At 43.2% G+C, this 27,446-nt stretch overlaps 3 protein-coding genes across 3 annotated transcripts; 2 read left to right on the top strand and 1 right to left on the bottom strand.

The window, feature by feature from the left end:
- Positions 1-896: 896 nt before the first annotated feature.
- T265_01945 (hypothetical protein) lies at positions 897-7,400 on the top strand (the record flags this gene model as incomplete). Its single annotated transcript, XM_009166083.1, has 5 exons — positions 897-1,644; positions 1,706-1,836; positions 2,784-2,935; positions 5,559-5,674; positions 7,097-7,400. The coding sequence occupies 5 exons, from the start codon at positions 986-988 to the stop codon at positions 7,269-7,271; spliced, it is 1,233 nt and encodes a 410-aa protein (XP_009164347.1).
- T265_01943 (hypothetical protein) lies at positions 2,791-27,301 on the bottom strand (the record flags this gene model as incomplete). Its single annotated transcript, XM_009166081.1, has 2 exons — positions 2,791-2,925; positions 27,167-27,301. 2 exons carry the CDS (start codon positions 27,299-27,301, stop codon positions 2,791-2,793), a joined length of 270 nt encoding a protein of 89 aa, XP_009164345.1.
- On the top strand, positions 9,634-22,664 carry T265_01944 (hypothetical protein; the record flags this gene model as incomplete). Its single annotated transcript, XM_009166082.1, has 5 exons — positions 9,634-10,109; positions 15,983-16,157; positions 16,789-16,906; positions 19,876-19,978; positions 22,125-22,664. The coding sequence occupies 5 exons, from the start codon at positions 10,010-10,012 to the stop codon at positions 22,196-22,198; spliced, it is 570 nt and encodes a 189-aa protein (XP_009164346.1).
- Positions 27,302-27,446: the final 145 nt, after the last annotated feature.

The following is a 27,446-nucleotide window of genomic DNA, read 5'->3' as shown; positions in this document are numbered from 1 at the left end:
CGAGCTTGGCAGTTGGATTGCAAACGTTTCATCACCAATCAAGGTAACATCGTCAGTGCAGGGTTGAGTAGGTGAATTCCTCCTCTTCTGCCTATGATTACATAGCTTCTAAACAGGATAGTGATACTCTATCCGTCCGTTGTCCTGATAAATCGAAAAGGAATGAGCGTGACGCAACGAAGATATTTTTCAGTGACCACATAACCCCAAACTTCTTTATTTCATCCGCGATATTCTTCTACTGAGGTAAAAAGGACCTCACATGGACATGTGGAAGGAAGTTGTCTTTTCAGAAGAGGAGGAAATCCGAATCTGACCTGAAACAGGATTCCTTTCTCTCTGAATATGTTATCTTGATTCGGTATCACTGGGACATAATGAACTTCTCACTAGCATTCTCAGTGCCAACATTAGTAGCTTGTAGTTTCCCCTAAGTACGCACGCTCGTTTGCCAGTGTATCAGTCACACCATCCGTTTTCTGGGGTTAGCTCTCTTAGACACCTCAATTGCATAGGTTTTTTTTACTCATTTACATTACTCATTCCGTTACAATTTGAAGATATGGTGTTCCTAAAATATTCAAAGCTCATAAACAAAACCTGTCAGCTTTTTTCTTCTCGATCGCTCCCTTGGAATTCTGTATTCCTTCTCCAGGAGTTTCCGAAACCACCGGACTGGATCAGGCTCATAGAGCTCAGTTTGCTAGTAGGTAGATAGTATACCTCCAGTTCTCTCAGGTCCGTCAACACATTTACAGCCACAACATGCGAGTTTCACAGTCATCAGTGATCGGGGAGAGGGCAGATGACTTGTCGACACAAAAATAGAATGCTGTGGAGTGATGACTATGGCTGCATTCATTCATTGGTCAACTCTGTATCCTCTCCTTTGTTGCAGGGCAGGTGATAGTCGATTACTTTGCTCCTGCTGTACTCCATACGGTTGAGTTGGTTTCGCTAAATCGCGGTCGCGTTCAAAAGAACAATGAGTCTTATACGTCGTGTACATCATTTGCAATTCGCATGCCAAAATCTCTGGAATATGTGTCGTGCGTTTAGCAATGGATTGGGCTTCAAAATCCACAGTTTCATGAGGCATGAAAATCGATACAGTGTGGCTCTGGGAAATGGCAGCTGCATGTTATTGCTCAACCAGACTACCGGACCACCGATTCACTGGCGAATACAACCGTCAGAACTCTCTCAAAAATTGACTGATAGCTATGCGCATCGTCAAATGCCGTTCGACATCGCCCTGGAGGTTCAAGATGTATCTGACGTGTGTACTCGAGTTCGTCATATGAAAGGTACCGACTGGGTGCTTGTGGAACCGCTTGTTTGTTCCGACAACCATGGTAGAATCACCATGGCCGTTATTAAGTCATGTATTAAAAATTTGTTTCATACCCTATTGGATACATCACAATATGATGGCCCATTGCTTCCCGGTTTCACGCTGCCCGAAGTTGATGTGGCACCGGAGATCGCGCAAGAAGTGCAACAGTATACCGTACACCCTGACTGTCCCTCACCTGTATTTGGGCACCTGGATCACATTGCTTTGGCCTGTAATACGGGCGAGTCAGACCCTATCATTCAATGGTACAAAGAGGTGTTTGGTATGAAACGTGTGGCGGCTAATATGTAAGTTGCTCCTGTCATTGTTTTTACCTCCCCCTCTCCCCTGTTTATCGTCTGACTTCAGTTTGGATGACCCCAACGATGGTTTTCTCGTTGAGTATGGCCATACTGGGATGAAACTAAAGGCTGCTAGTTACACCGAAACACTGACAGATGCCTGCACGTTTGTGTTGGTTGAACCGCTTGAAGGATCCGGTAATTAGCGGTTTTTGTTCCTCTATGTTGCCCTCTAATGCAGATTTGTTTATCAGATAATCGAACAACATCCAAAAATTCGTTATTTTTCTCACTGTAGTTCTGTGGACGTTGACTGTAATTAGACTAAGTGGGTGAGCTATTTAGTCCGTTCACAAAACCTCATCATCATCGTTGACGGCAAAACACCAGTAATACATACTGATGCTCAAAACGGTTTTCTCTAATCCAGGAATCTCGGTCCTCCCAGGGTTGTGTTCACATGCTTTTGTGAATGACTCATGTGGTGTTGACATTCCCCCGGATCGCGCGTCACAGTAAAACTGAAGAATCTATTCAAGTCCCGCTCTCCTGGAGATCTACATGTGCCTTTGCACTTATTCTGATCCACGGTACCGAAATTCTGCGTTCCGTTTGGACGTCACTGTTCAACAGAAATTGGGACTTAAACTAAGATTTGCCCACACTCTATTTTCTTTCAGTAGTGAAAACCACGCGTATGAAGGGAACCATTGTGTTTGAGAGCTATCTCAAGTCGGCTAGTGTGGCTAGCGGGACACCCTTACTGTATGCAGAGGTTGTCAACATGAATCATTCTGGAAAGAGTTCTTCAGGGAAGGATACAACTTTATGCAACACCGACATAATATCACTTTTAACTACAGCGACACTGAGACAACCCGTTATGTAACAATCTCTTAGTGTTTTCATAGGAGTTCCCTACTGTGTTACTTCTTGTTAGATGATAACCTTCAATAAAAGGGAGTGGAATGCAAGCATATTGACATTCTACTCTGTTCTACTTGGTCCGCTACAATCACTGTTTATGGGTCTTTATCGATCACGCAGGTATGGGTCTCCCTTCTTCGTTTTGAGCCCACCTGTTTTTTTATCCACCTAGTTTTGCTTCAGTAACCTGTACATCTAATATTTTCACCACTCCACAGCCCCGAATCAGGTTACGCGGTTTCTGGACGCCAACGGTGGTCCAGGAATACAACACATTGGCTTCGCTGTCGATGACATCTTCACAGCCGTCGATTCTTGTAAAGCCAGAGGCACTTCTTTCGTCACTCCACCGCAATCGTACTATGATGCGGTAAGCATGAGTGAATGCGGGTAACACTGGACCGAGCACATCGGTGATTTTTGCCGAGCTCTAATCTTGAGTGAAAGTATCTACTAAGACCATTGCATGCGTCCCAATGAATTCTCGTTACTTCGGTCCGTAATATTACCGACAAGTTCTGGTGTGAATAACTTAGCCATAGCATTAGACCAGCTGTGGTAAAATTCAGCCGTAAGTGCTGTGGAAATTAATCCACCTAGCCACCCTAAACTTCCTATGTGGAATTTTCTTGAACCCTGAACATCCGGTGGTTCTCGAGGCTGGCCGCACCTCCATCACAGTCTGTATGCCTAACGGCCTATTCGCACATTGCTAACCAGGCGGCCGTTGTCGCACACACCGTTTTGTTCTTACTCATAAGGCTCGTAAGCAAAATACCGATCAGTTTGCTATATTGTGTAGATGTGTTCTGATTTGAACGGTTGGAGACTCACGATTGACTTGGTTGCAAAGGCCACTCTATGCAGTGTGATCTGATTGCATCTATTTCCCATAAAATGCCGTTAGGATCTTCTGGGACCGCACGACAGTAACTTCCGTTAGATTGCTTAAAATGTACGCTTGTTGGTGTAGAACCCTCTAGAATGAATGAGCATATAAACTTTGATATGTTTGTCCTTACTGGTCGAAAACGTTTGACTAATGGTCTTCGCGGAGCGTCCTTAAAGCGTACTCATGTCATTGAATATCCAGTCGAAATATTTTTCAACGGCGCTTCAGAACCATACAACTCTCTGTTCAGTGCATGTTACAGTGGTTTCTGAAACCGGGAAACGGACTAGCAAAGGAGTTTATCCACCTTGTTCCATTCACTGATTGGGGCTCTGGAGATCAGTCGTAACCTGATGTCCGATGTCCACCGTTAAGGGCTTCTTACGACTTGTGTTTGTCGCTCCAAACAGGATGAGGTGGAACTATGTGCCCACGTTGCTGTTCTGTGTGTGAACTGACGACATAGGCGGGGCCGGATTAACTGATTACCATGGCTGCCATCAACAAACACAATGGTGTAGACGTGCCGGGGAAATACAGCGTTTCCGGTGCAGCTGGTCTGTGGGGTTTTTACTGGCATGAAGACCTGAGTTTGGAGTAAAGGATGGTTCACGATTAACATTATCAGAAGGGGATTTCTAGTGATAATTTCATTACCCATTCCAGCTGCAATGAGAGAGAAAGAACCCATAGTCAGGGAACCTTCGTGAAAAGTGATAACAAGCAGCACACAGCCATCCACAAAGTAGTATAAATCCCAAATTGGATTGAGGTGAACGTTAATAACTTGGCTTATGAATAATTAGAGGTTATATGAGTTTAGAAATTGCTGTGATTCCCAGACAGAGGATGTTCTTAGAAAAAGGACGAGGAAAATAGATTAGTTCTACAACGTGTGATGGTAACTTGCCGGGGGGAAGGGTGAATGACTTAATAAAGGCGTAATATCTGGCTGGAAGAAATAAGCAAAAGGACAGTGGGAGCAACATGTGATGGGCATTCCCCATGTTAACTATGGTAGAATAAGGAAGTGTCTTCAGGTTATCAGTCAGTAAGAGGTACCGATGAGACGTACAATTTTACATTGAGTGTACTCAACTAGGGGTAAGCAAGAAAGAGCCAGAGGATATTCATAGTTGAAGTTCATCGCTATTCTCAGATGGATAAACACTGCAGAACTATTTGTTACATCGGGCGATAGTTAGATAGCCAACAGAGGTGAATATCGTAGCACAAGTTCCTAGGATAGGAACCTGAGAAACCGATGAGGAACAAAATGTACAGATGTGAACCCCACAGTTGTTCACTGTTAACTTGCCCCGGCCGAACCCTTGTCCATTAATCCACGCCAGCCTACACTATTTTTACTAAGATTTGTGTTCAAACACCTAGGCTTCGTTGGCCAAACCGTTGACCACTTCCAACAGTTTGTCTAAAACCAACCCTTCTGGATTCCCATCCACACATCTAATGTAGATTTTTTTGTACGTTTTTCATCTAAGATTTCTCGGTATTATTAGTGAAATCTCGATAAAATTATTCAGATGACTCATCATGACTCAGTATTTTTATCAATTGAAATGTGTGCACACACTGCTGTAAACTATAGTATCTTGGAAATACATTGGTCTCGTATCTACTCATCTTTATATTTCTATTAAAACGCCTCAATATTTCTATCTGACCGCCTAACGAATCAGGCGAAGGCATTCTACGAAGAATATCATGTTTTTCTAAGCTGAAAGACGTGACACTTTCAAGTTTTTCCCCTTAGCTTATCCTCTCGAATCTGCCGGACGATGATCCAGATGTGCAGAACAGAAATATCTAAGAGTCATGCTTAGTTCAGTGAGCTTGGTGTGGTCGGTACTGATAGGACCTGGCTTTCAGTCTCGATTACACCGTCTCTGACATGCTTTCTCGGCCAGCGGATTTCTATATCTTCTTCACTTTCGCCACTTTCTCCGTATCCGTAAACCCTGATAGTCGTATATTTGTTGACCATGTGTCTTCTAATCGCATATGTCTCATGCAAATATATCTAATTTCTATGGATATCCCTGGACTGCCATAACAAAAGAGTCAACTTTCCGCATTTCAGATATCCCAAATACCAGCCTTCGCCCGCTGTCCCGTCAACATAAAGCAGCTTCGTCAATCTGGCGTTCTCCTAGATCCAGATATTTCCCCCGATCAGTCGGGAAGCGAAGACCCAGTGTAAGCACACTATACATTAATTTATAACATCAGTTGTTCCGGTTAGGAATATGTGTTGATCCCGATGGTAGGAATGCATGATCTGATTGGTGTGTCACACACACAGGTAGCAGTATTCATCGAATCTTCCTATCACGCTTGGCCTATCAAAAGATCCTGGCGGACACGTCCAAGATATCGCTGTTCTTTTTCTCCAGCTGTTACACTTTGCAGCTCCTCAACGTCGGTCACACGAAATCCACTCTTCTCGATCTTGCTCAAATCGTGATAGATGGTGATATCGTACACAATCTTGAGACATCTTCATTCTCACTTGGATGAATTTCTCTGTGGAAGTTTTGTCCATCTTACCGGTGATCCCTTCGCTTTCCAGACTTTGCTGTCAGTTGAAAAAGTTTCACCTCCTTCATACTCTACAGTCATAACGCAGATACAATCCCTGGTAAATAAATAGGCTAATGTCGGCCTCTTGCGGCTGTTCAACATGACCCCTGTTCGGTTTAGAGTACGTAATAAGATATGGCAACAACCACTCCATCACAGCTTCGTCATGGTGCCATTTGGGGTGATTAACCGAACAATTTGCTAGTGTCAAACCAAATTCGAAAGTAGACGCCCAACGAGTTGGCCGGAACGTTGAGACCTGAGCTAGATCCATATTAATATGCTGATGTATCGTCAACTTTTACTATTTAGTGCGCAAAAATTGGTGTATATTAGCCAAAGTATGGCATCAAACCACGCAGTTTCCATACAGGCTCTCAAAGGTTTGTGACAGATGTCTTCGACTCAGCAATCGCCTCGAGAGAATCTCGGATCAAAATTGGTGTATATTAGCCAAAGTATGGCGTCAAACCACCCAGTTTCCATACAGGCTTTCAAAGGTTTGTGACAGATGTCTGCGACTCAGCACTCGCCTCGGGAGAATCTCGGATTCATGATGCAGAGTTAGGTCAGGTAGTTTTTGCAAAATGAATTAGTAGGGAAGGCCAGCCATCCGACATGCTATTTACATCGAAGGACTATGAAGTTTCGCTGATGACGTGACGTTGACAAATCAATCCATCGAGGTGGAAGCACCGTCACGTTGCTAGCTGCTGTCTGTTTGATAAGAGAGAGTTATCAATGCGTAGCTGCTACATCCTTAGTCGAACGCCAGTTCATTGACAGCTGCTCCATCGCATTTGTGCGGGCTGTTTGTTTTTGCCGGTGAATTTGGAACTCAACAAGACGTCTTCGAATATTAAAGAATGCAATGTACAGGTCAGGTTTTCGATGCTTGAGTTCCACACAATCATACACTCATTTAAACGTCTGGTGACCGATTCGTAGAGTTGGATCAACTATTACGTAGGCTCATAGCATGGTCGAGACGCTCCTTCCGAAACTTAATTTATCCTATTCCCCGGTTTCTCGCAACAGGATGCTTCTACAGATCTTTACTATGCCCCTATTCGAACGTGATGCATTCTTTGTGGAGCTTATTCAACGATGTGGTGGTGCTTCGGGCTTCGGTGCCGGGAATATCCTGGCACTCTGGAAGGCTTTGGAAGATTCAATCGCCTCTGGTGATCAGCAACAACAGAATCCAGGGTGATCGAGCACATAGCGCCGTCCCTTCGTCACCTGTACGCCACTTTCACTTCCCGTCCCCTCGGTGATCTTATCAAGACTATTTACAATTTCCTCCTCTTTTTTCACATACCTACTCATATAAATACATGCGGACTATTCTATGGATACTTGGCGGTTCTTGTATTCTTTGTTTGAAGGGGGAAGACCGCTTTTTGGCACGCACAGTTAAGTATTCCTTTGTTTGAAAACCCAGTTGGAATTTGTGGCTTTTAAAATCCTGCTACAGGAAACGTGTTGATACAATTATGAATAGAATTCGTCATGCAGCGTGAAGTTAAACACTGTAGAGGCTGCTTAGCAATATGCTTGTTCCAGGCTTTGACTTGAATTCTAATGGACAACTCTTGTTGCGGTTTGTGAACAGGTTTTACTAAGCTGCATGTGGTCGGTCGAACTAACTGGTCAGTTGACTCCTCGTGGCTCTTTCAACGCTGTGGCTTTCTGATATGATGCGAAGGAACAAGTCCAAAGTTTCTAACATACCCTGGTGTCCTACAGTGATGATCATCTTTAGCTGTGATCCACATTTTAACTAATTTGACTTCCATCAGTTGTCGTCTTAACTAGTTCCTCGACTTTTGAAATCGCATCTACCGATTGTTAGGACACGTTTGAGCGCCGTTAGTCGCCACTTATGCAGAGAATGTTGCACATGTAGAAACAACAAAAGTACTCAGAGGTTATTTAGGTCGTCTGTGAACAATCTCCAGACCACTGTCTCCGCCTCCTTCAGACTTACGGCAGCTGACGTCCATTTTGGGATAACTGTCAGCTTTGGATGACGGAAGAAGTCGTCTACTGATGTCTGAAACAACAGGCCTCATGCCTCGCAGTGAAACGCGATGTTAGGTAGAGGGTTGAGTAAATCTCTTGAATTTATTCTCATATTCAGGCGCTATAAATCGCTAACCATACTCATCTATACCGTCAAACCAGCTTAAGTAACCTGTCCCAGTATAGAAAGGCTCATGCGAATTCGCTCTGACATTCGTTCGCAAAATTCGTATCGAAATTAATCTCACCTGCCCTATTGTTACCAAGTTTTAACTGTCTGCTGCACTGTCCCTTTTATGGATGACTGAACTCTAACTAACTTGGCTTACTGCTTTTGTGCATGTGGATGCAAGAATGACTAAAGACCGAACAGTCAGTCTGCAGTCCTTCAGTCACGCAAAACAAATGAATCGTTAGATGTTGAGAAAAGCTGAACCGAACCCACTACCTGTCACGTATACATGTATGCGTTTTCCAAGGATGGAACGCTTGGGATTAATTGTGGAGATGTTGCCTTTTCCAATAAACCTTGGCTACCAGTACGATAAATATCGGTAAAGATGTGCTCAATGCTGGCTTCCTCTACGGAACTTTGAGCAGCAGGCATGGATGTGTGGCACTGTTGTTGTGTGGAAGACTTTCGAATGAATTCGAACATCTTCATGGATCTTAGACGAGTCGTAAAGCGATGAACGTGTATGCTCTCAGTTCGTTCCGTAAAACTAAGGATAAATTGGGTCTATCTCAACAGTTCATCAGAGCCGACCAAGTCCATTAGCTTCGGATAGCCGATACTGAGCAAATGGAACGTTTCATGAGGTTTCTTAATCAATAAGGTCATAAGGTGGTTATATCAGCTGCAGGACCACGTTTTTTCACAGACAATGGTTCCCAGTTCCGTATTCATTGTACTACAAGTTGGTTCCTATCGATGAAGCGGTTTTAGTTGCTGGACATGAGAAGCACCGTCATTCTCCCTAGATTTTACCAGTCACGGTTGGCAGTGACGCAAGTGGACAAGGTCTTGTCACTCCCCCTATGAGTTATACCAGAACACTGGATTGGTTAGTCAGTTTCCCAGGATAGCACTCGCGAACCGTAGTCGATTCGGTTCCCATACTCTCAGTCAATATATTCGTGACCACATTGCCAGATGGGGTCGTCCTGATGAATATGTGTTTTCGACCTCACTCAAAATTATTCCAACTAAACTTTCACCTGAGGTGTAGCGCAATTTGATGTCGGTCATCACACAGGTGATAATCATCACTGAAAATATTTTGTCTACAGCAGTCCTCGTTCAATCAATAACTCATCGTTATAATTGGCACAAGTATTGGAAGGTGTTCCATCTTTTTACTGTGGTGATTCGACGAGGGTGAACCAGGGACTTTGTCAATATGGCGGGGGTAATCCCACTACCCTATCGATCTTCTAAATCTATCGTACAGAACTTCGAACAAGGTGGTAAAATTTCATCCTCCAGTCACGTTGGTTCCCGTAAATTTTTCCTAGGCCATCAAAGAGAGGGAAAGGCTTTGTTTCATAACGTTCGCTGTTGTGGTGTGTGTATCGAACTGATCGATCCATCGATTGAACTGTCTGTGTTGCACCTTACCATTCGGGCGTGGTCTCCAAGGTAGATTTAGGCCACCAATCACCTCCAGTGTGTCTGTGATGAACGCTAATCACGCTCGCCTGGCGTGCATCCAACTTCGACCATCTGGGCAATTCTGTCTGCGCCTACACACACGCATGCACATCTAGACATGCATGTGTCAACGAATGCTTGCATGTGCCCCTAAATTTCTGGTACTACATGTTCCCTGGAATGTTAGTTTTCCTATCTGGTTCGGGTCCTGACGGCAGCCTTTATTTGCCTCCAAACACTGAACTATCCAATTTCGAATCCGCTCGCTTGGAACCATGCCATCTGAAATTTGTCCCAAATGCCAGAAAGCTGTCTATGCGGCTGAGAAGAAGATTGCTGGAGGAAAGGCATGGCACAGCATGTGCCTGAAATGTGGTAAGTTCATGGAAAGTTTCCGTCGGCAGAATAAACCCTGACTTAAGAGGTTGTGTCACTCGAGTAGAACCGATTCCACAGTTTTATAAAAAGGGATTTCCTCAGAATCACCGAAAGCCTTAGGTTAATATCGTGACAGTATTCTGGAGTTATAAGTCGGACAGCGAAAGCGAGATGCCACATTTTCTAAATTTCGTAAAAACAACAACTTTGGCCGATATTCGTAAGTGACATTCACTCGTAAAATAAATAAGTTATCCTATACTCGAGCAAACACCTCTGCCGATGAGACACTTTTAAAAAGTATGGAATTTTGCAGATCTCTTGGGAGCCAAAGCTTTGTCAAGCGCAGCCAAATTCCTGTTGGCCCTTATGAGGAAACGCTAGATCGGAAATGTTTGACCTAGGTTCTTTAGCTGAGTATCGTCTCGAGGGAATGATGTGTTAGTCCGCCACGCTAGTGTAGTCTTTTCGAGTGGACTGGGCTGGAGTTAACTAAAAATTATGAACACAGTCATTCAATGGAACATTTCACTTTCGAAGTAATGATTGTGGATGATGTGAACATAAGAGGTGTACATAAGATTTCCGGAGTGCCTGATAGTCACCGTTATTTTGTTGTCGTGTGATAATGTGTTTCCCTGACAGCTTAACATATCATGTGGTTCCTATCCAGGTCCTAGCAACTTGGTCCTAGTGACCTAGTTAACTGAGGTTGACTTGATTGCACCATTGTGTGTGTGTGTGTGTGTGAATTACGGGTATTCATGAGCGTTGAGTCTTTGGGGCATCCGTTTCGCACAAAATGAAAACTTCTATGATGCCCCCATAAAAAGGAAGCCCACTTAAGAAGGAAATCTGCTAAATCCATTGCTGTGCACGCGGTTCAGATTTGGAATCCTCGGAGAGGGATGTGCTGTATAACACCTAACTGATGACCCTAGTTAAGCGCGTTTCGTCAGATCAACTGTAATCTGCAGAAGATGGATTGAGTATGATACTAATCACTTATGAACTGCTAAAGATAACCGTTCTCAGGCAAGATATCTTTGTGCTTTGAAGGATGGATTGAAATGACCCGACCAATACAACAAAGAAGTGGCCCCGGAAATCGAGAACTGTTTGGTTCTCATTGTGTGTCCATTTTTTGGGAAGAGGGGGAGATAGACGGGTTCATTGGTTTTCAACCTTGATCGAAAATACCGGTGGCTCGTTTTCCGGAACGACGAGTTCAAAACATGGCCACTTGTTTTACACTTAGTGGCTAGAGATATTCATTCCCCGCAACCTATTGAAGCGAGTATCAGTTTAACTGTATGGCTAATTTTTCGAACGCATCCTATGGGGGATTTTCTCGTCCATTTCACTGAATTGTGGAACAGTGATCAGACTCGTCACTCTTCATGTTCCTTCCCCCTTAGTCCACACTGGGACCGTTTGATATCAAACGCGCCAGGTTGTATATCCTGTCCAAACCGTTCAGGTTTTTCATTTGAAACAACGCGACTTCACACTCATCATGCCAGACAGTCATGGAAGGAGATCGATGAACTCAACAGCGTGTAAGACCCACTCGGGCTTGAGTGAGCTGAGTGACGAAAGACGAGAATCCTATCTCAGGGGCAGCATGAAGGCTTCTTGTGTGAGCGCGTGGTGATCCCTCAGTTGATGTCGACTCCAGGCAAATTACATGCGACTGTACTAAAATGGTTTCAGTTGTAGCTCTACTAGAGGGCTTTCTATATGGGCTACTATATTTGGTAGTCTTCAGCCTAATGTGCGGCATCATTCGATGAATAGGATGTAAGCTGGACTCGGAATATGTAAGCTCCACGTGTACCCTGCGTGCTAGAACAAAATGGTCTTTGTTTATGACCTCTTCTATTTTGTTTTTAAACATAATGGCTCTCCATCCGAATGTTCTTTCACTCAAATTAACCCGCTTATACGACAACAAACGTGTCGCACGTGTTCGGGGCCAAAGCAGAGAGATTTACGTTGTTCTTGCTTCTTCCAACTGCTTCCAGGATCAACGCCATTGCTTTCAACGTGCAGCTGTCTTACTCCTAGCAGAATCAGATAAACGGAACAATCTAACATCGACAATTGACGAGGCCGTCGTTTCCAGCACGTGAATTTCATTTCCCAATTCCCCCTATCCCTGATAATGGGAGATGAAGCGGGTGGGACCATTACAGTTTGAGACAGGGCATAAAGCAGAAAACCCAACTGAATGAGTTTCAAGTGGTAGATGGGTTTTTCACCCCGTCCGGATAAATGTCCGGGTTGCATTGCTCTTGTGACTGAGACCTAATGATTCAACATCCGTCGAATCATTACGAACACTTTTTTGTAGGGATGAAAAAATAAAGTCATGCGCTATTACAAACTTGTCCTCCAATCTCACAACAAATCCGATAGCAATTGTTGGGCACTCGAAAACAAGTTGAGATACCAAGTATGGCTTCATCCTATGGTTCAGTTCAATCACATTCAATCCAAACTGCATTGAAGCTCCGAAATAACTGCTTTGTGTTTAGCCTAAGCTATGTTTTCGGACACTGCCAGCTCAAGCTGATATGGCACGATTATTTGTCAGCATCGTTTACGGTACCAAAAGTTTCACGTGACAATCTGCTGGCAAGCCCAGACCAATGATACAGGATGTGTCCAATGCGGTTTTTGAGAGTAGATCGGAGAACTAGTGTGGACAACAAGTCAGCCCATATGATTGAAGAGGAAGACGTTTCCCCTATTCTTAGATGTAAGGTCGGCGGTAGTTTAGGGACAGCTCTTACCTGATGAACAATAAGAAGGCCGAAACCGGTCGTGGGCTGTTGAAGAGCTTCCAGCAACCTTATGAGTGATGTGCTACGTCTGCAGTATTCTGTTTTTTCTTCCACCAACAGAGATTTTTTATCAAACTCGTGCAGCACTCCACCGATTTATCCTAGCCCACACAAACTTTCACACATAATCGCCTACTTATAGCGCTACTAGAAATATAATGACACAACAGGCCAGGTCATAGCAGGAACCTTGTGTATTTATCGAACGGTCACAGTCCAACGTCATCTATGTATCCGCCTCTGATATACATGCATATACTTGTCCTTTCGAGTTTTTAATTTCACATCCCTCCGAGTAGAGAATCGTTCTAGAAGGACAGATTTTTTCCGGTTCCGAACGGTCTGATGGACAAAATGTCATACCCCCGAAACGGACATGGAAATTTTGACAAGTCTGATCATACTGCACCTGATTAGGAACTACCTATTCCCAAAAACAGAGAAAAGTGAAAGCTATATGACGGTAGGTGATGCAATAAACGCGTCAACTGGGTATGCAGGTGCTCGGAGGCATTCCATATTCACTACTTATAAGTATGGTTCAAACAGTGGAGAAAATAATGTGATGTGCGTACAATAAAACGACCGACTTTTTATAAAGTAAAACGGCTGGTTTAGGAGCCATTTCATTTACACATGGATTTCAGGATTGAGCCGATTCCTTTAGACGTGGTTTTTACCTCGAAAGGGGGAACATTTCAGCGGAATTCCACGGGTGGTCTCCTCTGGGGACCTTGCTGATATTTTTATTTGATAAAATGGTTGCAAAAATCACATTAACCATGTTGCGGTATTGCTCACATATTTGTACTCTACCGAGACGTGGACAGCTGACCAGCTTCACATCCGGACTCTTGACAGAGTTCATTTTTAAAGTTTACTGAATGTTGAGCGCACAGATTGGTCCGACAACACTCCAGTTCTTCAGGGAGGATTACTGAAACTCAAACACTTTCATTCACACTAAGTTGCCTACGACCTTGAAGCCTGTTTCCAGATTATTGGTCCTTTATCAGTCAAAGAATGTTCTAAGGCCTAAACTACAATACAGGGCTTTAAGATGAGTTAAAGAAACGTTAACTTTGTTTTTTAATGATAGGGAAATCAGTCGCCGAAAACGGACACCCTATGAAGGGCAGAATAAGAGAGCAACTCACTTCGAGGGTGAAAAAGACCTGCTCCTGCGAATGCACCCATCCTCAAATGAACAGCTGGATAGAGTTAAGGGCTGGTGTTGATAAACATCTTTCTTCTCGACAGCAGCCTTTAGGATATGTCGATTTTTTGTTAATAAAGCGCCCCCACTAGTATAACTTCTCGAGGAAATTTCCTTTTCAAGCGATGTCGGAAGCATGTATATTCTTAGTTTCGGAGAATAAGGCGTGCACTAGTTCTATCTTGCAAATCAAAGTTGAATTTGATGTACTGCTCAGTAGATGTTCACATTCGGTGAATTGTTTGCTTCATGGAGCCGCGTAAATATTACGTGAATAGTCCGTCCAAAAAACAAAGCTGACGTCTGGTTTGCCCTGATTGGACACGTAAAGGTCGGCATTTGCATTACTGTAAAACTGGGTAAAAAAAAGTAACCAAAAACGTTATAAGTAGAAAGTCAGAATACCGTCAGCTTAACGTTCATAAGAAGCTGAAAGTGATTTTTTCAGAGGGGTTTGGTAAACAAACGGTGGATTGTTTACCAAACCCCTCTGAAACGATGACTTCCCAATCGGTACCAAACATTTTCCAATTGACTGAAAGTGGTTTATTTTTATACTGCTATCTTCAGTTCCAGCCGGAATTTCAGCTACATTTGGGCTATTCAGAACAACTTCACAGGTCAACCAAACCAAAGCTTCAGGGTCTAATGGCAGCATTCAAGCGATTCTGCGTTCACAATTACCCATGGCCTTCCGAAATCTCCATACACGTCCCATGCTTAGAGTAACGAAAAAGTATTTCAATGGAAGCGGCATTTCAAGAAGGAGAGGGACTTCGAACTGGATGAACCTACTTTGAAGTAATTTATGTTCCTCAGAGTTGAAGGTTTAGAGAATAAGGATGTAAAGTATGATGTAAAGATTTCATTTTGTTAGTGAAGCCAGTTTATGCTGAAAAGCCTAGAAGCGCTGCGCAGCCGTTTCATCTTTGTTTGAAATCACCTTCAGTGCGAACCTCACAAAACTTCTGAGAATTCGTCACTCGAGGAGCCAGTAAATACATGACCGCGTGATGTGGTTTTCCCTTGTTGAGTGATGAGTGGCGTTATGTCCAGTCTCAGTGAGGTCTAATTGCCCTGCCGATCAGCGGCCAAATGTTCAGCCACTGGCCGGACGATCACCGGTTGGAAACTATGAGTTTCATGAGATGCGGACTGCCGAGAATTCCCAACAAGGATGAAACAGTTGCATGTTGTCTTTCAGCATAGATTCGCTTTACTGACAGAATGAAATCGCTACTGATGTTCTCACATTACTATGAAAATTTTAATATTATGTTGGAGTAAATGGGACCGGGAGGCACGTGCATACGTCTTTCTCCAGGCACCTAAATTTTCTGTCACTACATTAGGTGCGGAGTGTTGTGAACCTGTGACTTTACAAGAGCAAGCAGAATGGAATGAAATGAAACTGTCTGTACAAAAATTACTTCATTTATCCTTGATATGACACTACTCACAAAGTTAATGGAAAACTTTGGACAGCCTGCATTCGGTTTCTTTTTATAGGGCTCATCTGTGGCCCTATAAATCAAGGCCACCTTCGAACATCACATGCCTGTGAGGAATGTTATAAAGATTCCTGTAAACAGCATCTTAATTTGAAATTGACCATTTAACTCCAAGTGACCCCGATTTTATTTACATTTAACGATCCGTCTTTTCGTTTGCTAGCCTTCTGTTAACCGTTTTTCACATTTGACAGTTGGTTTGCTAATGTTTCATCACCAACCGGAAAAACATCATCATCTAAGGGTTCACTAGCTACTCACCATACTTTTGTTTTACACAATTTTTTTGTTCAATAGGATTGTGCAACAAGATGTTGGACAGCACGACAGTGGCGGAACACGAGGGTGAAGTTTTTTGCAAACAGTGCCATGGTAGGAAGTTTGGCCCCAAAGGATACGGCTTCGGTGGTGGTGCTGGAGCACTAAACATGGATAGCGGAGCCCATCTAGGAAATGTGGGCACCGAGATGAGGTAAGAGCAGTGGCGTTTCACTCCACTTTATGTCAAATCTTCATAATTTATGAAGACTGCGTAAAAGGGTAAGGCAATAGTTGGTTATGATATCTGCAAAAGGCAAAAAATGGCAACCAACAAATAAGAATGGGAATACCGTGGATGTGGGGTGTTAATGGACGGCCTGATGTCTGATGAAGGTTTCAATCTATAAGTGAAGCTCATCTGTGTTGAAAAGCTGAGAGACACTGTTGTTGTTTCCTCTTTATTGGAAATATTCATTAGTCCACATCTCATGAAACTCCAGGAAGTCTTGAACCGGTGAACTCCAGACTAGAAAATTTATCACCTCCCCTTCCAGCCACAAGCGGCTGATCAGCAGTGAAATTAGTTCAGACGGGATACAGAGCCACTCCTCCTTCGATCACAAAATCAACATCACGTGGACACACTTGTTGACTGGCTGCTCGAGGGACGATTCCTCAGATGGGAAATATTCCTTATCGGGTGATTTATTCTTTCTCTGATCTACTTATAGATTGCTAGTAACCCTAGAAAACTTAAGAGTTTTCAATCGTTATTTCGTCCTGTCAGCACGATCACCATTGAATTATTTCTCCCCGTCTCATATACCCCTATCCTGTCACAGCAACAAACCGACCACTGCAGGGACAGGTGGTGCTGTCATTCCACCGGAACAAGGTGGATGCCCACGCTGTGGAAAACGGGTGTATGATGCCGAAAAAGCAATTGGCTGTCCATCTGGGGTAAGCAGTCCGAGAACTCTGATTATTTTTTAAGTCACAGCAACTCTATATTTCTGTTACTTGATGGGCACCAAAAGAGACCCAGGTAAACTTCGTGGGGCGTAAAAAGAGCGTCATTCCCTAATTGAAAATTGAGGGTCCGTAATTCTCCGCTGATTTTCAGCTGAAAATTTCATTCCTATGTCTTCTATAACACATGAAAGTTGCTGAAGTGTTTTACTGCTGCTGGTTCAAACTGCCGCAGCACAGACAGAATACCCGTCGCGTCATTCAACAACTACCGCTCATCCCACAAATATTTCGTCTGAAAAAATAATGGGGTCTCTTTACATTGAGTGAATTGGAAACTCACAGCTGATCCCGTCGTTCAATTCTTCGATCATTCGTGGATTCCTAAGTGCAATTTTGCATTCACTAGTTTCTGTTGCAGTTCTGTCCTTCCACCAAGGTCGACTCACTTCTTTTCGGAAACTCTTCTGCGTTCTCCAGGCCCATAATTTTTATTAGCGGGTTGAAAAGTGGATTTGTTTGATGTGGCTTACGACGACTAAATGATCCAGAAAAAATCGTAAATATTGTTCAACATTATGATCCTACGGAATAAAGTGCACGCAATACCATTGCACTCACCCGTTAGTTTTAAATAGATCCGCCTCTTCTCAGTGGTCCCCCTCAAGTTTGGAGTGAAACAACCCAATCCAGTATTGTCGTACAGTACGTGGAAACTGTTGGGAGTAATGTCATCTGACGCACGTCGAGAATCAAACATGTTGGCCAGAACAGAGCAGTATTGTGAGCGAGCGAGTAGGGTGAGCTACAACTTTAATAGTCTATTTTGTGTAATTGAACGTGAGTGATATTCATCAGTGAAATATCCCCTCGAGTTGCATTGATCAACGGTTTAGTTTGATCGATTAAAGAACAGTATGTTGGCCGTCACTGCTGAAATCTGAGCAAGTTAAATTAATGACTCATAAAGGTATGAGAATGAATACAATACATAATGCAACCAAACGAGATAAACGGATAGACGGTATTTGATACGTTTTCGGCAATTCACTGGGATTCTGCTTGCCACGGAGGAAAGTAGCGTGAATGTGCATGAGAGAAGAGGTTACTGCCGAGGATTTTTTCTAACTACATTACTCGCACACTGAATTCAGGAAGCCCGTCAGATGTTATTATAGGCATCAAACGAGCACAGAATTGACTTTTGCAACCGGTAAAGACTGAAGTGAGCATAAAACTGAATTATTTGAAAGCCCAACTTGGCAGAAGCGATTTTGAGTCATGCGAAAAAGTTTCTTCCGAACGAGCAGCGTAGACTGGTGTTCTAGTGGCGTGACCACAAGAAAGAAAACTCCTTTCCGTGGGTGAAGCTACCGTAGTGGCCGAATGATTGTTCGAAAAGTGATTTTCGCAAGGAATAATGTTCTGTCTGGCAGTGGACGACAACTTTATAACAATTTTTTCTAATGACAATTAAACAAATCGTAGTTGGAATCCGACAAGGACGTCTGGGTAGTGGTGTTGAGATAAAAGTGATAAAAGTGGTCGTGCTTCTCAAGAGATGAATGAAGTAAAGGTTGAAATCACTACCGATAACGAATCAGATCAAGAGTTTCCGGAAGATTTAACGGAAATTTTGGTGAAATAGTGTATTTTGTTAATCAGTGAATGCTGTATAGTTTTGCGGACGAAAGGCGCTACTTATATGGTGGCGCCGACCTGATAAGCTCCACAAAGAAGACTGGTCGCGGGCTTTCCAAGGGTCCTTAGCAATCTTATGAATAATGTTCCGTCTAGATAACGTACCGCGATATCCGAAGTATGGCTGCACATTAGTTGAGAAATATCATAAATAGGAGTTTCAGCTGAAACACACTTGTCTTCAGTGCAAACCAATCTAGTTTGCAGATAAATGTACTTCGTGGGTGTTTTATGTCATTATGGACTAGTCAGTTTTGTACAGAAATATCCTGTTTGGTAAAGCGTTTTCGATTGAAAAAAAGACAAACAGTATGCGGCATCTGTACAAGTTGATTTAAACAGAATGTCCCCGCGCACAAGTATTTATCTCTGAAGTAGACCGAACGATGAGAAGGTCGAAACCTGGGACAATGCTCCTCGCACGCGGGGATTTNGTCATTATGGACTAGTCAGTTTTGTATAGAAATATCCTGTCTGGTAAAGCGTTTTCGATTGAAAAAAAGACAAACAGTATGCGGCATCTGTACAAGTTGATTTAAACAGAATGTCCCCGCGCACAAGTATTTATCTCTGAAGTAGACCGAACGATGAGAAGGTCGAAACCTGGGACAATGCTCCTCGCACGCGGGGATTTCGCACCAAAGGGAGTCACTGATTTCATGGTGAATTCAGTTGCGACATGAAGACCAAACGGTACACGGACAGCTAAACCACACCTAAACCTGAAACTTCAATGCAATGCGTGTGACGTATTGCATGGCGCTAAATTGAATTACTTGAACATGTTTCACGTAAATCAAAAGCAGTGAGGACGATCATGCGTAAGATTTATGAATAACGTTGGTATAAATTGGAGTTTCCCAATGAAAGCGTTCGTCAGCTCTCACGCACACGCCAGTCTATGGGTGTATTGTTTGGATAGAAGTTGCATCTTATGGTCTAGTTATAATTTTGTAGATATCCAAGTTGTCTTTACAATGATTGTCTTTTGTGGGAACAAGGGGAACAAACTGTGTTAAATAGCTTTGTTGCCCAATTTTATATGAATAAGCTGTACACCTAGCATTATCGGTCTCTCTAGAATTACAAAACCCACTTTTTTGGGCTACCATTAGCACGTGGTCTTCTTTGGAAGAGCCACCGCTTATAATTGGTGTCTGAAAAGGAGTAGGTTGTGTTGGTGAACACCGAAACAATTGAGCATAATTCACTTTAGGTTGTTTTGAAACCTAATCACGCGATTCTCTTACTTGTTCAAGCTGAATTTTCACAAAGCCTGCTTTCGTTGCAAAACGTGCGGTAAATCACTCGATTCAACCACATTGTGCACGCAGAAAGAAGAACAGGAAATCTACTGCAAAGGTAAGTGTCAAAACTCATCCATATTCGCCTTTCACTTGAGAATTATGGAAAGTCGCGTAGCTGTATTCATACACTGTCTAGGAAACGTCTTAGTGTTGAATCATCACAAATTGAACCGGCCGGCTGATTTGCTGAAATATTAAAAGATCGTGCACGTTTATTGGCTGTTGATCAGGTGGATGCTGACCGAATCGCCGAGCTTGGAAATTAACTTGCAAGTGTTTCATCACCAAACGAGGACAGATCATCAGTGCGCAGTTGTGCAAACCTATCCAAACGCGCTGATGATGCCTGCTCTTTTGGTGACAAAACATTTGCAAGTTTATCGTCATATTTGGCGAACAGACCAAGAGTCACCTGATCAACAAGCAAAAAGGTGGCTTACTAGCGAGTCTTGTCGACTTATAATAGAAATATATTCTATCCAAAGGGAATAGAAAAAGCCATTTAATTCAATTTACTAATCAAGGGTATAAGACTGATTGTAAGCTCCTGGCGGCTAAGGATATTACAGGGCGATTAGAGCAATCGGGCTATACTCAGTAGGCAGTAGGAGCAGAGGGCTGACGACAGTGGATCGCATAATGACAAATTGTTCTGTGAACAAATGGCTTGATAAACAACCCGACATTAAGTGGAACGTACAGTTAGCAACAGCGCAATCGGTAGCAGTAGAAAAGGAACAGTGAGCTAGCAGAGCTTTTTGGAAACAGTAATCGCATGCAGTAATCGTATACAAAGGTAAGGACACGGGCAGTCAGACTGTGTAAATACACAATGTACACAGATAACAGTACAAAGGACGATCGGTTCGTTCAGAATATGTTTATCGGTCAAAAGTGAGCAGGAAATATCTGTGAAACGAGTATCGGGTGGATCTGTCACGAAGTAAATATGCCTACAGCTGATGGCGTGAGGAAGTGGCACAAGTTGCTTGTCAAACCGAAATGCGTATTTGGGCCCGTTTAAAACAAAACGGCACCAAGCACCATCGGATAAGAAGCAATACAAAGTTAATACAAAATACCGTCTCCGGTGAAGCCAAGTTGGCGCAGTGGATGGTGCGCTCTTCTTCCACCGACGGGTCTGAGTTCGACCCCCGGATGAACCGCTTTTCCTTCGGAGCAGACACTCGAAAACAAAGGATTAACACAAAATTGCGAAAGAAGGCAGACAGGCGACAAAATCCCGACATTAGTAACTACAGGTATGCGAACTTTAGACGGGCAATAAACCGGGGAACAAGTGAAAAGGAAGCAAAACGGCGTTATGATAAGTAAGCGTCACAATACCCATGAGAATTCAAACAAATGGGAAAAATCAACAAAGACGCTCTTTTAGAACACCTTTTAATGAATCCAGAACAGAAACCAAACCACGACTGGTACTCGCTTGCATAATTTATCGTGATAGACGCGAGCTTTAATACGGATTACTGTCCTCTACAGGAAAAAGAATAAAGTTTGCATTAGAACCAGAGAGAAATATATCACTCCGATACTCAATTCGACTCTTATCAAACTGTCATGACTTGTGACTTGAATGTTTATGCTTCCTTGAAAGAAAATCAAATCGTTAACTACTACCATTGAATTTCGCGAATGCACCGTTTCGCATCAAGAATACGCACTCCCATAGATGATCGTTCATCAAAGCAACGGATGAACTCACTTAGAGAATGTAATACGTATTTGAAATTCGAAACCTCCCTCCACATATTTATGCTTGACGATAACCTGATTACGTGAACGAGTATACCCGGTTGCAGTGGCGCACAGAAATACTCAAAAAGAATCACTACTACGTTGTTTAAAAAGGCAAACAGTGTGTGTTTTCTGACGACTGTGGACAAAATTCACGTGATCTTCCTGAACGTTGTTCATTTGATGGGCTTTGCCGAGCAGAAGAGTGGTTCTGTCCTAGTGAGCATCAAATTATATTGTGGATTTAGAAGTTTGCTTCCAGTTAGGACGTGTGCTATACATGTTTTATCAAGAACCCTGAACTTTGAATAGGTGTAGAGTCAAACAAGATTTTGGGCAGAGGTATACTATCACGAAGCTGAACTGACCTTACACGAAAATATTCCCTAATTCCACCTAAAGCTGATTACGTTTTTAATCACCTCCCACAACTTTTCTTCTAGGATGCTATGGAAAACATTTCGGCCCGAAAGGTTTCGGATTCGGTCAGGGCGCTGGAGTGCTCAACATGGGCTAAATCGTTCATCCCACGGATATTTCTTCTTTTCTAATATCTTCGTAGCACACATAGTATGAAAAAATCAAATTGCTGGCAAAATACCACAAGAACAAATTCTTTTAATCTTCTGACAATGTTACTCACGTTTTCTGCTACTGCCATCCTTCAAAGATGCATCTTGTCCGAGAAAAGACCAGAAGGATGCCTGCTAATATTTTTTATATCTTGTATTTCGTTCATCAACAGACAGACACACTGACTCACGCATCTAGACACAACTTTCAGTTTGTTCGGCTATACCGATCTATCAAATAGTGGGCAGTGTGTAAATATATTTATCAGCTTTTAAACCCGTGGCAATTTTTTTTTCATTTTCAAGCCAAACTGACCTCTGCTTCTGATAAGTAATCACGATGAACAGCTAAATGAACGGATAAGGAGAACTGGAATTCGAGAACAAGCTTTTGCTTGTAATGAGCTGCGGAATATTTTTAGCAGGTCTTCAAAGATGAATTTCGAGGAATCGTCAAATACTTGGAACGGAATACTGTCACATCAAATGGATAATAGTATACCTGTGTAAAAGGGCTAATCGTCCTAAAGAAAACCTGTGGGATTTCACAAAAAAAAAATACTTCTAGTTGTTTCTCTTGTATACCACGTTTTCACCGTCCATCAGCCCGATTGGATCGTCTCTGTGGTATTGCGCGCGTTGACCGAGTTATACTAACGGTGCCTATGGAAAGACGTTAAGGCGTCGCCTTAAATTATGGCCACGTTTTTTTGAAGAAAAATCAAAAGTAGATACGAGATGGGGAATGAACTCCGTTCCTGCAACCTGGGCAAAATCCATCACCCAGTGAATCATCCTGCTCGTACTTTTAACCTGAAGACCAGCTTAGCGAGGGTTACAACACTTTGTAGGACTGTCGTTCCCACAGTGATAAACTGTATCTGTGATGTTGTTCTAAAAACTCCCATCAACGAGGGTAACTTCGGACAAGAATTCGTGCACAATTGTCCATCTGGGAAACAGTAAAAACGGAACATTATTCATTGGTCGCCATTCTTGAATGAAGCATATTTAGATAAGATTGTCATGCGTCATAGAATACTTATTAAGTCACCGAATAAGTGAAATGCGGGGAACGAATCTGCTTCGTATGTGTTACAGTACCTTTAAGTTGACAACTAACTGTGGACGGGGACATTGACCATTTCAGCAAGCCTAGCAAATGGTTTGCAAAAGTTTATTCATCCTTCTGGTGAACATCGTCATCGCCTCGTTGGATCAACCTATCCACCTTTCCTTTTGCATTTACATGTATTTGACACTTTTCATTACCGCAGTTACTTCATGTTTTGTGATATACATGCCAGTGTACACGGAAGCTGCTAACTTGAGGGCAAAATAGTTTGTGATGACTACGTTTTTGGAGGAAACGACTGAAAAAGGGATCAAACACTCGAAGTGCACGTTTTGCGATCAGTGCAAATTAGATCACCGGAATAATTACGCCAGAACAGGAACACGACCAGTCAAACTAGAGTGGTGTGACTATGAACAAATTAGATCAGTTGGCCGGCACAGCAGACCTACATCAAACACAACTCAAGTAAGCAGCTGGTGCTTGCAACTTGGTGGCGAACTTTGCGTGAACAGCAGCAGCATACGGCTACGCTTAAACCCATCACATGCCAGTCGTCGCCCACTTCTTGGACAACTCGCACCGTGGTGTGTCCACGTGAGGCGATGCAGAAATGTCAAGGCAATGGTACGCTAGCAGCCGGAGGAATGCGTACGTCACTTTCATCTCCATACCCACCTCGAATTTGTCGTGGGCATTTTGGCAAATGCTGTGGAATCACGTTCAAATGAAAACAGACCAGGAAGGGGATGTTTGGTTTGAGTGGCTAACATGAGATTCTGCCAGCGAACCTTGACATCAGCCCAGCTGTAGAATTTGCTGGCACAGTCCAACGGTTAGGGTTAGCGAAGCAAATGAAAATGGAAGAAAACCTCAAATGTGAATTCATTTGTAAGAAGGGAAAGAATCTGCGAATATGTGGTTTCCATAGAGCGCAGAGCAGTCAAGCAGTCGAACGATGACGGTGAAAGAGGGACAAATACAAGCAAGGACATTGTTAGGGCCAACAAGTTTCCACGAGGAACTTCGTGTTGACACACAGGAAAAAGAAATGGACCAATGAAGCAGCACGGTTTTTGAGGGCGCAGTGGCAAACACACGCATTAACAGATTTATACTCTCTTTGTTCCCAAATTTAGTCGCGTTTGGCGAAACATGCTTATTTGAGTAGCGTATTCCGTCGGGGAACTAGTTATTTTTGTTTGAGAATTGCTTCCAATGGTATTCGTTTTGTAAGAAAGTCCATAATTGGAGAACCAATCAACAGCTCGCACTCGAGCAACGAATAAATCAATATGGAAAACCTCTGGTGCAGAAGAAGTGAGGGTTCGAACTTACAACCTTTCGGATGGGTTGAATACTGTTGCCAGGCTAAGATTGACTGATCTGCAACATCCTGCCGAGACAGGGCGCCTATGAGTCGCATGCACAGGCCTCATCCAGGTCGAGAATAATACTACGGTTGTGGACAGACGGTAGGTGTAAAATGGTCTCATTGAACTAGAGTACACAGAATACAACGACCACGCAAGAGAGACCATTCCTATGGAGAGCCCAGATCAAATGCCACCAGGGGTACCGACCCATCAGACGGAGGTCACCCCTGGGAGAAATTGAAGAGCTAATTTCCCGGTGGACTGCTCTATTGTTCCACTCGTGCTGTACTTACTGCAGTGTGGAACCGAAATTACACAGAATGATTCATTGAGCAAAATATTCCGGGACCTACTTATACACTCATCTGCTTACCTATTTGGTCTTCACAGGAGAACCAATGCAGCACATTCAGTTGAGTAAGGACATCATAACCGAGATTCAGCTGGGTTCCAAGTAGATCTGAACACAAATAGATGTGTTCATTATGGCATGCGGAAAAGGAACATCTATGAAGAACGTATTGGTTTGTGGTCTAAACTTACGCTGACTGGATGCTTAAAGGAGCCTTTCGCAACAACGCCATCCAACAAAACGCGCGAAACAGAGGACATGTTTGGATTACGCTGTGAAGACATTTAGCATAGGATTAGTAGCAATGAATGTTGGTCAAAACCCCCAGGAGGCCAACCAATAGTCTATTTTTCGTTTGTTTCGTACGTAAAGTAACTCCTTCAGTCATCATCAAACATTTGATAGACTGCACTTTAAAGCACCTCTACAACTATCCTCTTTCCACTACAATTTCCATTTTCAGTAAGCGCGGTGAAACCCTTGTAGCATCCTTTTTTGAACAAGTTTCCACCTACCTGGTGACAAAAGACATCGGTGCGAGACGCACCAGTCTCCTGAGTGAAGACGAAGGTCATACATACACTTAAGTTTACGAGCAGGTGTCAAACCACAACACCATCTACAGCACCCATCGCTCTGGAACAAGCATTTTCCACCGGCCGTGACCTAGCTTAAATGGTTTCAACAATCATTTCGAAATAACGAGACTCCCTCAACTCAGTGATTGGTATGCTCCTCCATTCTGACGTTTCCAGCAGAATAGGCAGCAGAGTACACCGAGCGCACTTTAGGCACAAAACAACTGTATACACGCATACAGTTTATGTGCAAGCCATCGTCAAATGCCATGAAGCAGACACTGAAAGACGGTTGGTCGTCGAACCCGCAATAATGGTCAAACAGGGATCATGCTGTACGGACCACCAATCGCGTACCACCTAAGCTTAGTGGCCGCCAGAGCGCTTAGCTTGGTGTGGTTAGCCGATTTGAATTTCCGCGAGCGACCAGTTGTTCGGCGGATGACTCAAAACTCAAAGGTGCTAACTGCCAAGGTCCGCTCACATTGACCTGCAAAAAAATGGCAACAGTAAAATGCGCCAAAACATCTGGTCCGGTTGGTTTACCACAACTACGTACTCACCCAGGGTTCAAATCCAGTTTTTTCAAGTCTTCCACCCCATGCAGACTTCTTCGAGTCAATAACCGACGGTCATAACCGCAGTAAATGTACAGGATTGTGGTAGCACTTGGACCAGATTTCTGCTAGGAACTGAATTGAAATGGCGGGACAGCCTGCTTAGAAATTTTTTGGCAAACCTAACCCACGAAGATTCTCTTTCGCAACGGTTGCGGGGGAAATCTGTCCAGATGTGCTGTGCCAAAATTAACAGACCAGTGGTAGAAACAAGCAATTAACTCCAAAAACCATATAGACCTTCGTTTCGACGGACGCTGTGGATCTTCAAGGGACATAATCTTGATTCACAATTTCAATTCCCTTATTTAACAAAGAAAGGGTACTGAAACAATGTCACCAGGAGCATCACCAGGGCACGTACAAAAACCATCAACCTGCTTCGGAAACGAACTTCAGTGAAATGGCCGTGGGTATGAGGCAACTTAATGACCAGTCTCAGTTTACCGTTCCGGAAGATGGGACCTCCAATCTTTACTGTTTCAAACATTTGATTGCTGGTGTAACTGAGCATAGCAAAAGTAAGCTGGCTAAAGCTCGTGGTGCGCAAGCGAGTAATGGATAAACAAGGCGGATTAACCAAGGAATCAACAAAGGCTTATTAGATTTAGGTGGTTGGAACAGGTACTCTGCATATCTGAACAACATTTACTAGGAAAAGCCCTATATCCCATTACAAACTCATGTTGGCGGGGGATTTGCGAACCAGACATGACGTAGCGAGTCAAAATGAATGCGGCCACTGAATGCTGTGAAACCTTCGCGCCGGAATCTACGATTATAATCGAACGTCGTTGTGAATCAAGATGGGGAATTAAACTGATCCAGTTGTCAAGTGTGCTATCACTTTCTAACAGAACCGTCCAGATAGGGCTTATGGCACTGAATGCTGGTCCCGTGTTGTGCGAGACTCACAAGGATCTTGGGATATTCAACACAATTCTCAGATACGTTCATTTCAATTCCGTCCGGTGCGTCCAACACCATGAGCTTTACCACTTTAGTCGCGGGAGGTGGAATCAATAAGCAGAAGAGCGCTTTGCCACGCATCCAACGAATTTGTCATTTCCACGATTGGCTATGAGAAGTTCAGTGTTTTATTCAGATTGCATGTCAACGTCAAATGCCAATGTTCTCTGTAACCAGGATGTGTTCCACAAAGGACGATCAAAAGGAACATTAATTTAAAATCTGA

This window comes from Opisthorchis viverrini, assembly GCF_000715545.1.
Source record: "Opisthorchis viverrini unplaced genomic scaffold opera_v5_22, whole genome shotgun sequence".
NCBI lineage: Eukaryota > Metazoa > Platyhelminthes > Trematoda > Opisthorchiida > Opisthorchiidae > Opisthorchis > Opisthorchis viverrini.
This window is presented reverse-complemented; position numbering and strand designations above follow the sequence as displayed.